This window comes from Lonchura striata, chromosome 13 (assembly GCF_050655825.1).
Source record: "Lonchura striata isolate lonStrDom1 chromosome 13, ASM5065582v1, whole genome shotgun sequence".
Lineage (NCBI taxonomy): Eukaryota > Metazoa > Chordata > Aves > Passeriformes > Estrildidae > Lonchura > Lonchura striata.
This window is the reverse complement of record NC_140715.1, coordinates 5,904,015-5,917,095: the sequence shown is the minus strand read 5'-3', so window position 1 is coordinate 5,917,095 and position 13,081 is coordinate 5,904,015. Positions and strand designations below refer to the sequence as shown.

The following is a 13,081-nucleotide window of genomic DNA, read 5'->3' as shown; positions in this document are numbered from 1 at the left end:
AGATGTTAATTAGATAAGAGCAGATGAGTGCATAGAAATAAATGTAAGGTTCAAAAGAGCCAGTGTGGACAGGGTTTAAGTAGTATTGTGTGTATTTTCCTTATTTCAATCATCTCTTCTGGGCAGGAGAGTGAGTTGTATCAGCTGTGTCTGCTGTGAAGGTTTTAGGGCAGAGTGGAAAAGTTGTATTTGCCATGATGGGAGGAAAAGAGCATCATTTAAAAGGTTTGGGATGTCACTTCAAGGCCCTGAAGCTGATTTTGGCATTAATGAGAAGAAATCTGTAAAGTTAGTAAATGTGCAAGTCTTTTAAAATTCTTAGTTGTATATTTATATAAAATCCATAGTCATTAAATAGTGTGAAATTAACTAGATTGTTTCCCTTAATTAATGTGTCTTGAGATTTTACATGAAATAATATAACTCAACAGGTAAAAAGAAAGCAGGAGAATAATTTTCATTTAGAAAAGAGTAGAAGGATTTCTTGAACAAGAAGCAATGCATAATAAATATTAAAAAGCAGAAATAAGTTAAATAAAATTAGTGAGTCTTGCATTTCATCAGCTTATTACTAAAACTGCAACTTGATAACTTTCAATATTCACAGACCAAGGGTGCTGGAGAATGAAATGTTGGGTTTACAGAATACATAAGAGTAGCATCTGCTCATGTTACTTTTCTCCACCCTTCTTCAGAGTTTTTAATTTACTGTTGGAGATATAATCTCCAGAGGCAAGAGGTTAATTCAGTCTTCACTTAAGTCTGCCCATGATAACTGGTTTTGGTTGCTACTTGCATTTGTTTATTAAAATACAAACATTTCTATTACATGACCTGGATGGAAAATCCCAAGCCTGGAATCCCTGCTGGGTAGTTAATAAGGCCAAATTTACAGTCACTGTTAGGCTGAAAAGCTCTTTATGACTTTAGTGATCAGAGTAATCCACAGGGGGATTTCTGTGAGATTAATGCATTGTTTGACTCGGGGACTGGGTGTGATAAAGATGGTTCAGTGACAGCATCCCAGCACTCTGCATGTGCAGGGCTTGCAGCAGTGAGGAGTGAAGCTCTTTAAGAGCAGGAAAACTGGGGGCAAGATAAAACACTTGATTTTAATCACAGTTGTGATGCTGTCTTAGGGGAAAATACTTGCATGGACATTTCAGGCCACATAAAAGACAGGAATTGCATGTGTTTGTCTGGAGCAAACACTGAAAACAATTGCTTCTTTCAGAGTTTTGTCTGATGAACTTCAAATATTAGTCACTCAGAATGCTTTTTTCATAACCACATCCTGTGGAACACCTTTGTAAATTAAAAACTATTGTTTCTTTACTGTTTCCTCTTTGTCTCTTAAAAGTAGAAACTTTTTAGAGCACCTGTGTTCTGTACATGCTCTATTAATCATTGCAGTGTCAGCCTCCAGGCACCATTATTGTTACAAACTACCTGGTAAATCAAAAAGGCCTCTGAGTTTTTTCTTACTTCCTCTGTTCTTTCCTTTGAATGATGGTGCTTGTTTTTCAAGATCTATCCTGCACTGAAACCATGTAAACTTTTAAAAAAGGTGTTTTTCCAAAGAGAGAAGGCATCCTACTGTGATCAAGGGTGTATATAAATCCTAGGGAGTGACCTGTTCATGTCTATGCCCATAAAACACACAGAGATTGTTTGTTCAGAGACCATGATCAAATAAAGGAAATATCTTTTTAATTTTTCTTTTTTTTTTTTAATGGTTATAATGTGTGCTCTTGGATAAATCATGTAACTTCCCAGGGTATTTAGGGGGCTGTGAAGAAGACCTACAGCTTTGTCTCAGAGGAGTTGTGGTGTTTAATTTGTGACATGTTAATTACTTGGAAATTTCATTACCAGAGGTTTAGGACATCAGTATGGGACTGAGTTGCATGTTGAACAATAGGTTCCAGTGCTGTGTCTTGTTTATTAAGCTCTTTACTAAATTTGGTTCATGCAGAAAAACTCTTCCATGAAAAACTCTTCCATGTGAGTATTTTCTATTAATTATTTCCATTAAAAATTTAAAGTAATAGTGATTACAAACTATGGAAGATAATGGTTTGCCATGTTCTTTGAAATGAAGGAAAAAGTTTCAGCCTCAAAGAAAAATTCTCTTACCCTTTATTTTTGTAAATGTAATTATGTAACCCAAAGTGTGGGGTTTCTGCCTCATAAATGAACTTGCAGAGATTGGATATCTTTATAAATTCCCTTGCTGAGTGGAAAAGGTACTTGTGCAGCACAAGATTTTTTACCTGCTGGCTTTGGGGTTGGTATCTCGACAGCTGAAGTCTGTTAGAGTGTGTTTGTACAGACACAGCATCTGAAATGTGCAGCTCCCAGAACACAGCCCTGAAAAGCTTTCTGGCCTAAGAGTTTAGATAACCTGCACTTTAAATCTGAAGTATCCTACACCCAAATTGCACTGTCTGAAATTAATAACTACTGAGGTGAAAATGTGGGAATATTGGTCTTATTTTGCAGGTTAACATGTACTGTAGCTGTAGCCCACTGGCATTCAGAAAACTGAGAGTTTATCTTTCTCAAGATCTAAAATTATTACAGAAACCCTAGCTTTAAAAATGTACTAAACAGAGGAATTTCATCATCAGAAATGACATCACAGATTTTCAAAGCATGCCAGTAATAACACCGTGTAATAAAAAGTTTCTGTTTGAATTCTCCCAAGCCCAGCCCTCCTTTCCTTTCAGCTGCCACCACTGTGAATTATTTTCTGCTTGGAGAACAAACCAAGCACCTCATACAAACCACTTGGTCTTTTCTTAAAAACTGGGTTAGTCACAGTTGAGACATTTTATAGGTGTGAGCAAAGCACTGTTTTGTGCAGCTGGGGGGTGTCCAGGCAGGACAGAAGTGTGGGGGGGAGCAGGGTACCTGTAGATGATGCACGCCGTGTTCTGACAGGTGCTGCAGTTGTTGAGGTCCTGCCCAGTGTGGTAGAAGTTACGCCTGGAACAGACAGCAGTTCATGAGATGTGGAGGTACTGACACAATAACAGAGCTCTGAGTCTTTTATTAAAAAAATAAATAAATAAAAAAGCCATTCTTTTTTATTAAAAAAAAGCCATTCTGTTCGCCACTTCTGTTAGCCCTACTAAAAATTCTATTAATCAAATTCTAAGCTGGAAGGTTTTTTTGAAAACACACAAACCCTGTGAGCCTTGTCTTGACCTTTCCCACCTCATGCTGTTAAGAGTTCTGGTTGTTGGTTCTGGTATGAATACTTGTTATGAAAACACTTAGACATGAGACTGCTTCTAACAAACACACTTTCAAGTATTTGAAAATCCATGCAATTTGCTGAATCAATCTGATCTCTGTCCTTATGCTTTCCAGTCTTCCCTTTTCATGTTTCCTTATTTGAGTATAACCAAGTCAGATTTTTATTTCTGATAAGTTACAAATTTGTAGTGTTGTGAAAAAAAGAAAAGTGAGTTTCCATGCTTAATACCAACTAGAGTTGAAATACTTTTATGATGGAGAGACCTGCATTAGAAACAGGTTGAGATTGGCAGCTCATCATGTCTGAAGAAAGCATAACACTTATATTTAACAAGTTTTATTTGAATTAGGGGAGATCAGTTGGTACCAAAATAATTTTCTGATTGTTTTGGGAGAAATGGGAGTTCTTCATGTGCATTGTTGTGCTATCAATGAAAGTGCTTGGAACATTCAATGTTACTGTGAGATGAATCTGCCAAGGTGGATTGAAGCTTCTCATCGAATCTCAGAGTGATTCTTCAAGATATTTGACTATTTTTTTCTTTTCTACCATGTGGTACCTGAACAGAAATGGATTATAAATATTGCTGGATAATCTGACCGTGCTTCACTGCAAATTAGTCTTTTCTATGGGCAGATTCACAAACATAATTGAAATTTAGGTTCTCCTCTAGAGAAGTGCATGCAGGGGAGAAGGAGTGGGTGTTTTCTCTGTCCCATCCTATGGAAGCACAGTCAGGTGGTGTCTGGATGAAGATTCCAACAGAGAAATGACTGCTTAGGCTTGAGACATACTTGGATCCCTGCCTCCTGTCTTGCCTCTTACCTGAATTTTTAGGGTTTGGAGTGTTGTACATGTTTTTTTTCCATTTTTGCTGTCTGTCTATGTGGATTTTGTCTCTTGTGTTTAGGCTGTTACAAAGCTAATGCCAGAAATACATATGGAACAAGCCTCTGAGAGAGGGTATGTAACACTGAGGCAAGAGCTGAATTGTATGGGGAAAATGTTAGATGGAACAAGAATTTTTGTGGGCACAGTGGAAGCTAATGAAAGTATTTTCATGCTAACAGCCAGGTGTTTTCATTAACAACCAGTTAATGTTTCCAGATGAAAAAAGGTAATATGTATGGAGTAAAATCACATGATAACCAGATTTATATTATTTTACATTTTTAAATGAGTGTAAATTCTTATTTGAATTGTGAGTTAGAAAGTTATTTTACAGAAATACAAGTTAACTTCAATTCCAAGTTAAAATACTTGGAAAAAGAAAAAAAAAATCTACAAAAGAGATTTTTTTTTTTAATTTTTTTTTTCCCATCAGAAGTTGTAAGAAAATTGGAGCATATAAAGTTTGGCCTTGGTTAGTTCCATCCTGAGAGTTCTGCCCACATGGGACCAAGTGCAAAGCCCTGGTGCTCTGGGCTCTTTCTGCAGCTGCACCTACACAAAACCCTCAGTGCAGCCTCCTTGTCATGGTGCTTGCAGAGTTAGTGGAAATGTGGATTACCTGATTTAGTCATTATTGTAATCAGTAAATACAGCTGATATACATGATTTAATTTTAAAATTAAGAGTGCAGTTTTGCATGCATAAGTGATTTATCTACATGCACGAGATGCCTGTGCTAAAGATTAAATTTATGGTAGCATAGTCTCTACAATAACTTTTTTCTTTAAAAAATGAAATGGAACCTTTATTCCCTTGCTTTGTTTCTGAATTTTTCAAAGATAAGTGGTTTGAAGGATATACTACTTTACAACAAAACAGACTTTAAAATGTGTCCTAGATGCAATTACTGTAAGTAAGAGATGCTGTTGATAGCTTGGAAAGCTCTATTAGGGTATTCTGAAACCTGTTTTGAGCATAAAAAATATTTAAAATTCTATTTTAACTTTGTCCAATCTTTAGATGTTAGTTTCATTTATGGTATTATTGTTATTTATAATGCATAATAATGCATGAATACTGCTTGTAGCCTTGGCACAGTCACCATAGTGACAATAAATACGGGGTTTTTTACACTTTTATGGGAGTGAGAAGGGAGCCACTCTGAAGCCTGAGAGTCTGAAGTGAGCTCTTGCTGCCTTCACATGCTCTGTCCTTAGTTCTCAGTCTGGCTCTCAGTGTGTGTCTGACCTTGCCATGCTTTGAACACCCTAAATCTAAATAAAAAAGGAAGTTGTTAAGCTGGGTCTTGCACTGGATTTTGTAAAGGCAATGTCAGCTACAGCCAAGCTATAAGAGGACTTGCTTCTCTGCTGAGGCCCAAACACACAAAAAAAGTGTGAGATACATTTTTGCAGACTCATCTTTAAATATCAGAAGAGCTGTGTTTTTCAGTAGCAAAGGTTAAAAGAATGCTAATATCTACTTTACACTTCTGATGAATTACTGATATTAAAAATGAACCATACCCTTCACTGAGGGCTCTGGATTTTTCCAGGTCTTGGATTACATTCAAAAGGACTTTAATCTTCTCCTGGTTGGACTGCAAGGATTCCTCTACAGACTGCAGCCTGCCTTGTAGGGCGCAGAGTTCTCCATGTGCCAAGTGAATTTGATTAATTTCATTAATCTCTGTGTTGCTTTGCGGGTTTATTTCATTCCTTGGCGGACAAGGCTTTATGTGAAATCCTTCTAAACAGCTGTTACACTGGGAAACATCTGAGTGGGTGGAACTTTTCTGGATTTCAGTATTACATGACAGACACGGTTTGGATGCGTTGCTGCTGGGCAGTGACACCGGTGGGCAATCATCACTTGGTAGTGTCACACAGCTGGAACCTGGCTTGTGCTCTCCTGCCTGGTGACAGTCTCTGAGGAAACAAGGAGATGAGCTGTGATTTGATGAGGGTGACAGTGGAGTGCTTTCCTTACTGCTGGCATCTTGGCTGGCTGCAGGCGGCTCAGGATCGCTTTTCTGCACTTCAGGAGCAGCAGAGTGGGGGTTACATTCACTGCAGTTCCCAGAATTGCTCAGGCAAGGCTCTGCTCTGTCAGAATCAGATGACAGTGTGCTGTTTTCATGACTTTCGTTGCTGTTGATGACAGTAGAAGAATGCAGTGAATTACTCGAAGCTGTGGTTGTGTCTGGTGCATCCAGGGGAACGTTCCTGTCCTGTGGGAAGCTCACATGAATGTATTCAGGCACCTGTGTAGACGCAGTTGTCTTGTCTGACACTGAGAAATCCCCCGAGTACCTCGGTCCATTGCTTTGTGCTTTTGATGACCTCTGACCCAAGCCCACCTCACTATTCCTGCATCCATCCTCCAAGTCATGACTTATCCTCAAGTAGCAGAGCTCAGAGGACAGCACGTCTGGTTCACAAAAGGTGCCATTTACCTGGATAGAGTTTGCAGGCTCTGCTGGCATTTCTGTCAGTGATTTGCTTACTGTCAGCTTTTTCCTTTTAAAAACAGGGAAGTGTTTCCTGAGGCTGGGAGAAGTTTGTATGGCAATATTCCGAAGCCCCTTCTGAGCCCTTGGAAAAGTTGGAGACTGAGTTAGCAAAAAATTGTGATCCCTAAATATTTCAGTTTTTCCAGTAGCGAGTGCTGTGTCTCGGGCAGGATTGGCCTCCAGCTCTGCCTTGGTGCTGACACCGTCCTCCTTGAAGCGAACCTGCTGGGATTTGGTCCTGCGGTGCTGGGGGTGCCTCACGAAATCTGCCGAGTCCAGGCTGTTCCTTTTCAGTAGCACTGGTCGCATTTTCATGTTTTGCTGGGCCATTGAATCACAGCTTAAAGTCTGCAAGTAATGTGTTTCTTTGCGACCCATTTCATTTGACATTTGACCAGTATGTTAATATTGTTTCTAAGATGCAAATTAACGCCTTACTCTGGGAGCTTATCATTCTTCTCCTTGTTATTATGTATATTTTCAACTGGCATGTTCTCTTTAGGGATCCTCTTTCAAATTTAATTGCTGATTAGACCAAAATTAATATAAATTAAATACAAAATTTAAGGAAAGATTTCTCGGAGCTCAGGAATGCAGAAATCCTTTTATCTGCAGCTAACATGATCATTGAATTACAAAATTGCAACAGGCTGTTTCAGGTAACTAATTTAAAGGTAAGGTTGAGTCTATGGCTTTCCTGGAGGCTCTAATTTGACAGCAGCTCTCCATTAGGGATCCAGCTTTCTTCTCCTGATGGACCAGTCACATGTGTTGTATTTGCATGTTGTCTAAACAAGCATAATAACTTCTGGGGCCATTTTCATTTCTGATGCGTAGTTGTACTGATGGAATATATCCATTAATACCAAACTGATTTGCTTTCTTTAGAGATAGTTTTTCTTCCTCAGCCATTTTTTAGTTGAAACTAATCTTCCCAGAGAGGTATGGAAAATGTCACCACTTATGACCAGGGCAAAATACAGCATCCAGTGGGACTCAGTGAGAGGTTATTGATGTACAGCTGGTGCTGCCATTCTTGCAAACACAAGGCAGGTCGTGTCCAAGGGGTTGCCTCACTTCTGTGAGCAGGACAGAGGTCCAGGCTGAGTAACCAGGAAAAGCAGAATAGCAGAAAGTGTTTCCTGAAAATAAAAAGACAAGAGTTGTAGCTGAGCAAAGTGGCAAACTGTGATTTCCCGCTGCTGTCTCCTAGGCACTTTCCAACATCACTGCTTATCTAACTTTGGCAATGAGATACTTGTACAAAAACTGAAAAATGTTTTAGAATTTTCAAGTGGCTTAAGCTTTTTTCATATGAAACACAATGCTCAAAAATTGGACATATATATTTGTATAGAACGGATACAAAATACCATAAGCCTGAATCTGGTCTCAAATGCAGATCTTAAAACTTAAGAAGTTAGATTTGAGAATGGCCACTAAATCCTGTTATGGATGAAATATCTAAAACTGAATAGATGTGAGCTCTTAATTTGGAGAAAATTTGAATTTTGAAAAAAGTAATTTTTTTTATTTTTAAAGTTATTAATTTTCGAGTGTTCAGATTTGAGTACAAGATTGCAGCTAAATTCCCAGTACAGTGGTAATTTACTATTAATCCTGTCCCCTATTAATTCACTGGCCATTTCATTAGCCTTACAACTTTCATGAGCTCAGAATCTTTTATTTAAGAATTGCACAGATTTTACCATATTTAATTTACAAGAATTGAGGAGATGGGTGCAGTGGGAAAGATCTTGTTACAGAATATAGCAAACTGTTATGCACCATCATGTAACACTTAAGCACTGTAATATAATTTAAGCAAAGTAATAATGTGATATTACTCTATTATAAATTTTTAGAAGAAAATGAGTGTTGGATTATTTCACTGCAGACAGAAAATGCCACAATATATTGAGAAAATAAATATGTGCATTAATAACAAATTTTACTTTTGTGATATTCATGAAGTCATGGGAATCTCTGTGCTGATTGTGCACAGGAATCAAGAATCACAGTAAACAAGTCCAACAGTTTCTGCAAACAACGTTCCAGTGCCAAGTTCTGAGTTCTCATTTCACCCACTAATTACCAGAGACTTTTAATGGTTTTGTTTGAGAATTTATCCAAATATTGCAGCAGCATTTTCCCCATCACAGCTGCTGTGCTCCAGGCAGATAGACTACTTTAAAAGTTATACTTGCCCAATTAAATTCCAAAAGAAGCTTTAGAAAGCTAATCCTTTGTGTTTTAAATAAAAGTAAAAAGCCCTTAAGGGTTTTATGAGAGCTCTTCGTTGGCTGTAGAGGCATTTGAGTTACATTCCTGCATTCTTAATTTAAAAATTGCTATTTTAACTCTGTTGATTTTTAGCTACCTTGTCATCCAATACTCTGGGTTTACTATGAATTGTAATGAACATTTTGGTACTGTTGTTTATATTAAATCAAGATGAAAGGAAAAAAAATATATAGCTAGGAATGTTCAAATATTTGGATTGAAAACCCAGACTGGTGAATTTCAGTGAGTTATAGGTGTCTGTGCTTGAGTTAACAAATCAGTTCAACATTGCCAATTACTAAGTATAAATATCATTTTCCCTTGCCCAGCATCTAATTCTTCATCCTTTCCTGATGCAGGAACTTAAAACTCTTGTTTTGCTCATTATTTGACATTGACTAAAGTAGGAAAAATCCTAAGGATCCATTTCATAAAAATGCTTTCAATTTATTTATTTATTTTACTCACAAAGAAAAAAATTAAGTCAGTTTTAATTTTATGTCTTGTAGTAATACTAACAGTTCTAGTAAAAAAAATTTAGTGGAGTTTAATGCCCAATGGCATTAAAAAACCTTCTTGCCCAACCTTCCCTGGGCAGTGCCACAGTCCCAAGGTCCATCCCCTGTTGGACAAGTGCCCCGTGAGCTGTTGGATGTTATTTTTAAGTGGTGCACATTTCATGCTCCTCTTTTCAATGTTTTGGGTATGTGAATCTGACTGACGTTGCAATTTTTTTCTGTTTAGCTTGGCTGGTACTGTAAAAGAAAATCTTGACTTTTAAGGTCTTTGCATACTTTGCACACACAATTCTTAGTGGTGGTAGCTCCTCCTCAGTGCAAATTTATCCTTGCTCCATTGAAATTGTATCCCAGGGTGTAGCCAGTGAACCCCTAAAAAACACTCAGGGGCAAAGCCTGCCCCCTCCAACAGCAATAAAACTGATTTTCCAGTCTGGGGATTGTGGGTCTAGGTTCTTAGAAATGCACACACATCTTAGTCAGACTGCCAGGCAGAGGAAGTTTGACAAGACATAGATATTTTTCTATATAATTTTTCTCCCACCTTTCCTGCCTCTGCCTTCCCAATTTCTTCAACAGAGTCAAACGTATTTTTTGGTTCATATTTCAGTTTAATGGCTGAAGCTGTGGGTAGAGAAGTGCAGTGGTAAGGATAAATGGAGATTACAGGGAATTGCATGGAATGTAAAACCATGCAGCAACCAACAGTGGGGATTTTGGAAGAGTGCAGATGTGTGAGTGGTGGTTCTGGGGGTTTTCTGCAGTTTGTGGCAAAAGTTACTTATTTCACATGGTTTTCAAACTCTTCCAGCTGCAGTTGCACACCTTGATTTTTCATTTGACAGGTTTGTTCAAAAATTAAATATTTTTTCTTATAGTAAAAGTGTGAAGTATTTTAGAATTTTGTTTTTCCCTTATGCATGTTTTAAAAACAATATTCCTTGAAACTAAATGTTTGAACAGAACCTTTTCAATAAGTAAAGGAAATAGGTAAAAGTTTGTGGGGGCTTTCAACAGGAAGATGATTAATCTAATTTGCCTTCCACTTTTGAGCATCCACATTTTAAATTTCCCAATTCAGTCTATGGCAGTGGGTTGGAACAAGGTGATTTTTAAGGTGCTGTCCAATGTAAACTGTTCTGATTCTGTGATAGGTGACAGCTGTAATAACTGTAAGATAATTTATTCAGACTCAACATTTTTCTGTCACATCTGATTTGTGGTTTATCCTGTAGAAAACAGATTTTCCATGGTGCACATTTGATGGACATTTTCAGTTTAGAGAGGCAGCTTGCTGTATTAATTATGGTTAGTGTTTGATAATAAGCTGCTTTCTAGGTGGGAGATTCTCAGGTTCTAAGAAATTTGTGTGACTCTCACTTTCCCTTCATGTTGCAAATCTTTCCAGGATTCCTAAACTGTTGCTGGGATCAGAGGCTGCCTGTGGGGGCTGCTGTGAACTCTGTGCTTATCAGTGGCTGCAAACAGCCTGGCAACTGCAGAGCTCTCCTTCTATGCAGGTTCAATATTCAAAACAAAAAATTAATATCTGAAATGCACCATTTTTCATTAACAAGTCTGAATTAAGGCTTTAATTGTGTTGGTTTGGATGTTGTTTTTGTTCCATTTCATTTTCTGTCTCCATCAGAAACCAGCAATAGCTGTTGGCCAAGCTGCTTAATTTAGTCATAACTCTTCTTTGCATAAAAGTCATATTGGGCTTTTTTCCCTCAAAATAATGAGAGTTGTTGAGGATAAGTTTAGATATGCTTCTGAAATCCCTGGAGACTGCAGTGAAGCATACATAACCAGCCAGCACACAGGGCTAGAGATGGATTTGAAACCATTGGAATTGGATGATGCTGAAAATTACCTTTTTCCTGTCCTTTCTTGCAGAGGGAAATGGATGGAAATGTGCTCACAGTTCCAGAGGAACTGCATGCAAGGAGGCCTCTGAAGGGAATATTTTCAGATGAAAATGGGTGACAGATGCAGAGCCTATAAAGTAGAAACAGTCCCCCAGAAGTGCAAATCTGCAGCTTATTGTGATACACAGGAAAAGCTGGCAGGGAACAGGAAAGATGAAACTGCTGAGCGAGATTTTTAAATGGCCTCTGTGTACAGGGGCCTGTTGTTGATCACAACAAGGAGTCTTATTGCTTTGGGTCCCACAGAATGCAGCACAAAGCTATTTATGAAAGTAAATGTGTTTATTATAGGAGATAGAGTAATTTATGGAATATAGTTTTGTACCTGGAGTTTTCTCCAGTGCACAGCTTGTCTAGTGTAATATTCTTCTATTTCTTACTCTAATTGGGCAGTACACAGAATATCTGTTTCTGCTGGTGTGCATGGCCACAGAGGAGTTCTCTGGATGTCCCTGGATGTGCTCAGTTTTCCCTTCCAGCAGTGCCTTGCTAATGCTGAAGGAATTTTGCTTGAGCAAAAAGGACTGAAGAAGGAAAGAACTTTTTATAAATCCTGCTGGTGGGTTTTGTAAGCCACCTCCAGGTGGGACCAAGGTGGCTGGAGAAGAGGATCTAACAGAGATAAGGAATACAGGGTAGGATGGAAGTTTCTGTCCTCAGAAAGGGAACACTTCGGTGATGGAAGAGGTTACAGGATTTTCTCTCTGATTAATTTTACAGCAAGATCTGCAAATTACTTCAGGTTGGTGAGACTGGGTAGAGAAGAAGCTGTGATATTTACTGCAGCAGAAAATGGACTTAGCTAAGCAAGTTTTAGAGATGAAAATTGAGTGTGGTTTGCCTATGATTTGATTGAGATGATGCAATGTCATTCCACATGAAGTGCTGAAGATGCACTAAGAGATAAAACCATGATGATCTTAATTCTGAAATAACTTTCAGAACCATAGAACTTGAAATTCCTTTATTCTAATTTAATAAAAATAAAAGTTCTTTTCTTTTGAAAAGATGATAGATTCCATTTGCCCTGTCAGAAAATAGTCTTCATGGATTAGACAACATTTTAATCTCAGTATTTCTTCTGGAGCATATACTGGGAACTGTTCTTGCAAGGTTTAGTGTCAGAAGGTAAGATACTACTCTTTATTCACTTTAGAGGAAAGCATTTCAGTCACATATTTATATACAGACACAAGTTGGATTTTTTTTCAGTGTTAGTTTGGAAAGATGAGTGTACTTAAAACTGAGAAATTTCTCTTGAAGAACTGCTTTAATGCCTACAGGCAGAGGGAAGTTATCCAATGTGACAGGCTGGTGAGCTGGAAAGTGTCCAAATTACTGGTTCACAGCACAAAATTTCAGTGCTCTTCCTTGTATAAATCTTATCAGTTGAAAAAATATTGCTAAGTACTTGATATTTCTATCTAAGTGTGCACATTTTGCACTTTAGATTATCATAGGTTTATATTCAGGCTAAATAAAATGTTAACGGAGCTGTATATAGGTAACCTGTGCAAGGCAGGTTTGTACCCTGTGCTGCCTTGCAGGCCCTCAGCATTTGGTTAGAGACAGATTAGTTCATAAAAATGACCTTTTGAACTTTCTCTTTGGTTGTTAATTATATTGACTATGTCTGTTAGAACAGAAAAACTTACTATTTTTGCCTAAGTAGCAAACTTTAAAACTG

General features: G+C 37.9%; 2 protein-coding genes across 2 annotated transcripts in view; one reads left to right on the top strand and one right to left on the bottom strand.

Annotated features, from left to right (window-relative positions):
• Nucleotides 1–13,081, top strand: part of DOCK2 (dedicator of cytokinesis 2) — a 158,896-nt gene that overhangs the window by 69,105 nt on the left and 76,710 nt on the right. The window lies entirely within an intron of this gene.
• The window catches only part of INSYN2B (inhibitory synaptic factor family member 2B), a 29,714-nt gene that overhangs the window by 2,352 nt on the left and 14,281 nt on the right, over nt 1–13,081 (bottom strand). The window contains exons 2-3 of the mRNA XM_021531862.4: nt 5,680–7,807; nt 2,914–2,988 (exon numbers count right to left, since the gene is read on the bottom strand). Coding sequence (XP_021387537.3) covers nt 2,914–2,988; nt 5,680–7,055 — 1,451 coding nt within the window. The 5' untranslated portion in view covers nt 7,056–7,807. The remainder of the gene's footprint in view (nt 1–2,913; nt 2,989–5,679; nt 7,808–13,081) is intronic.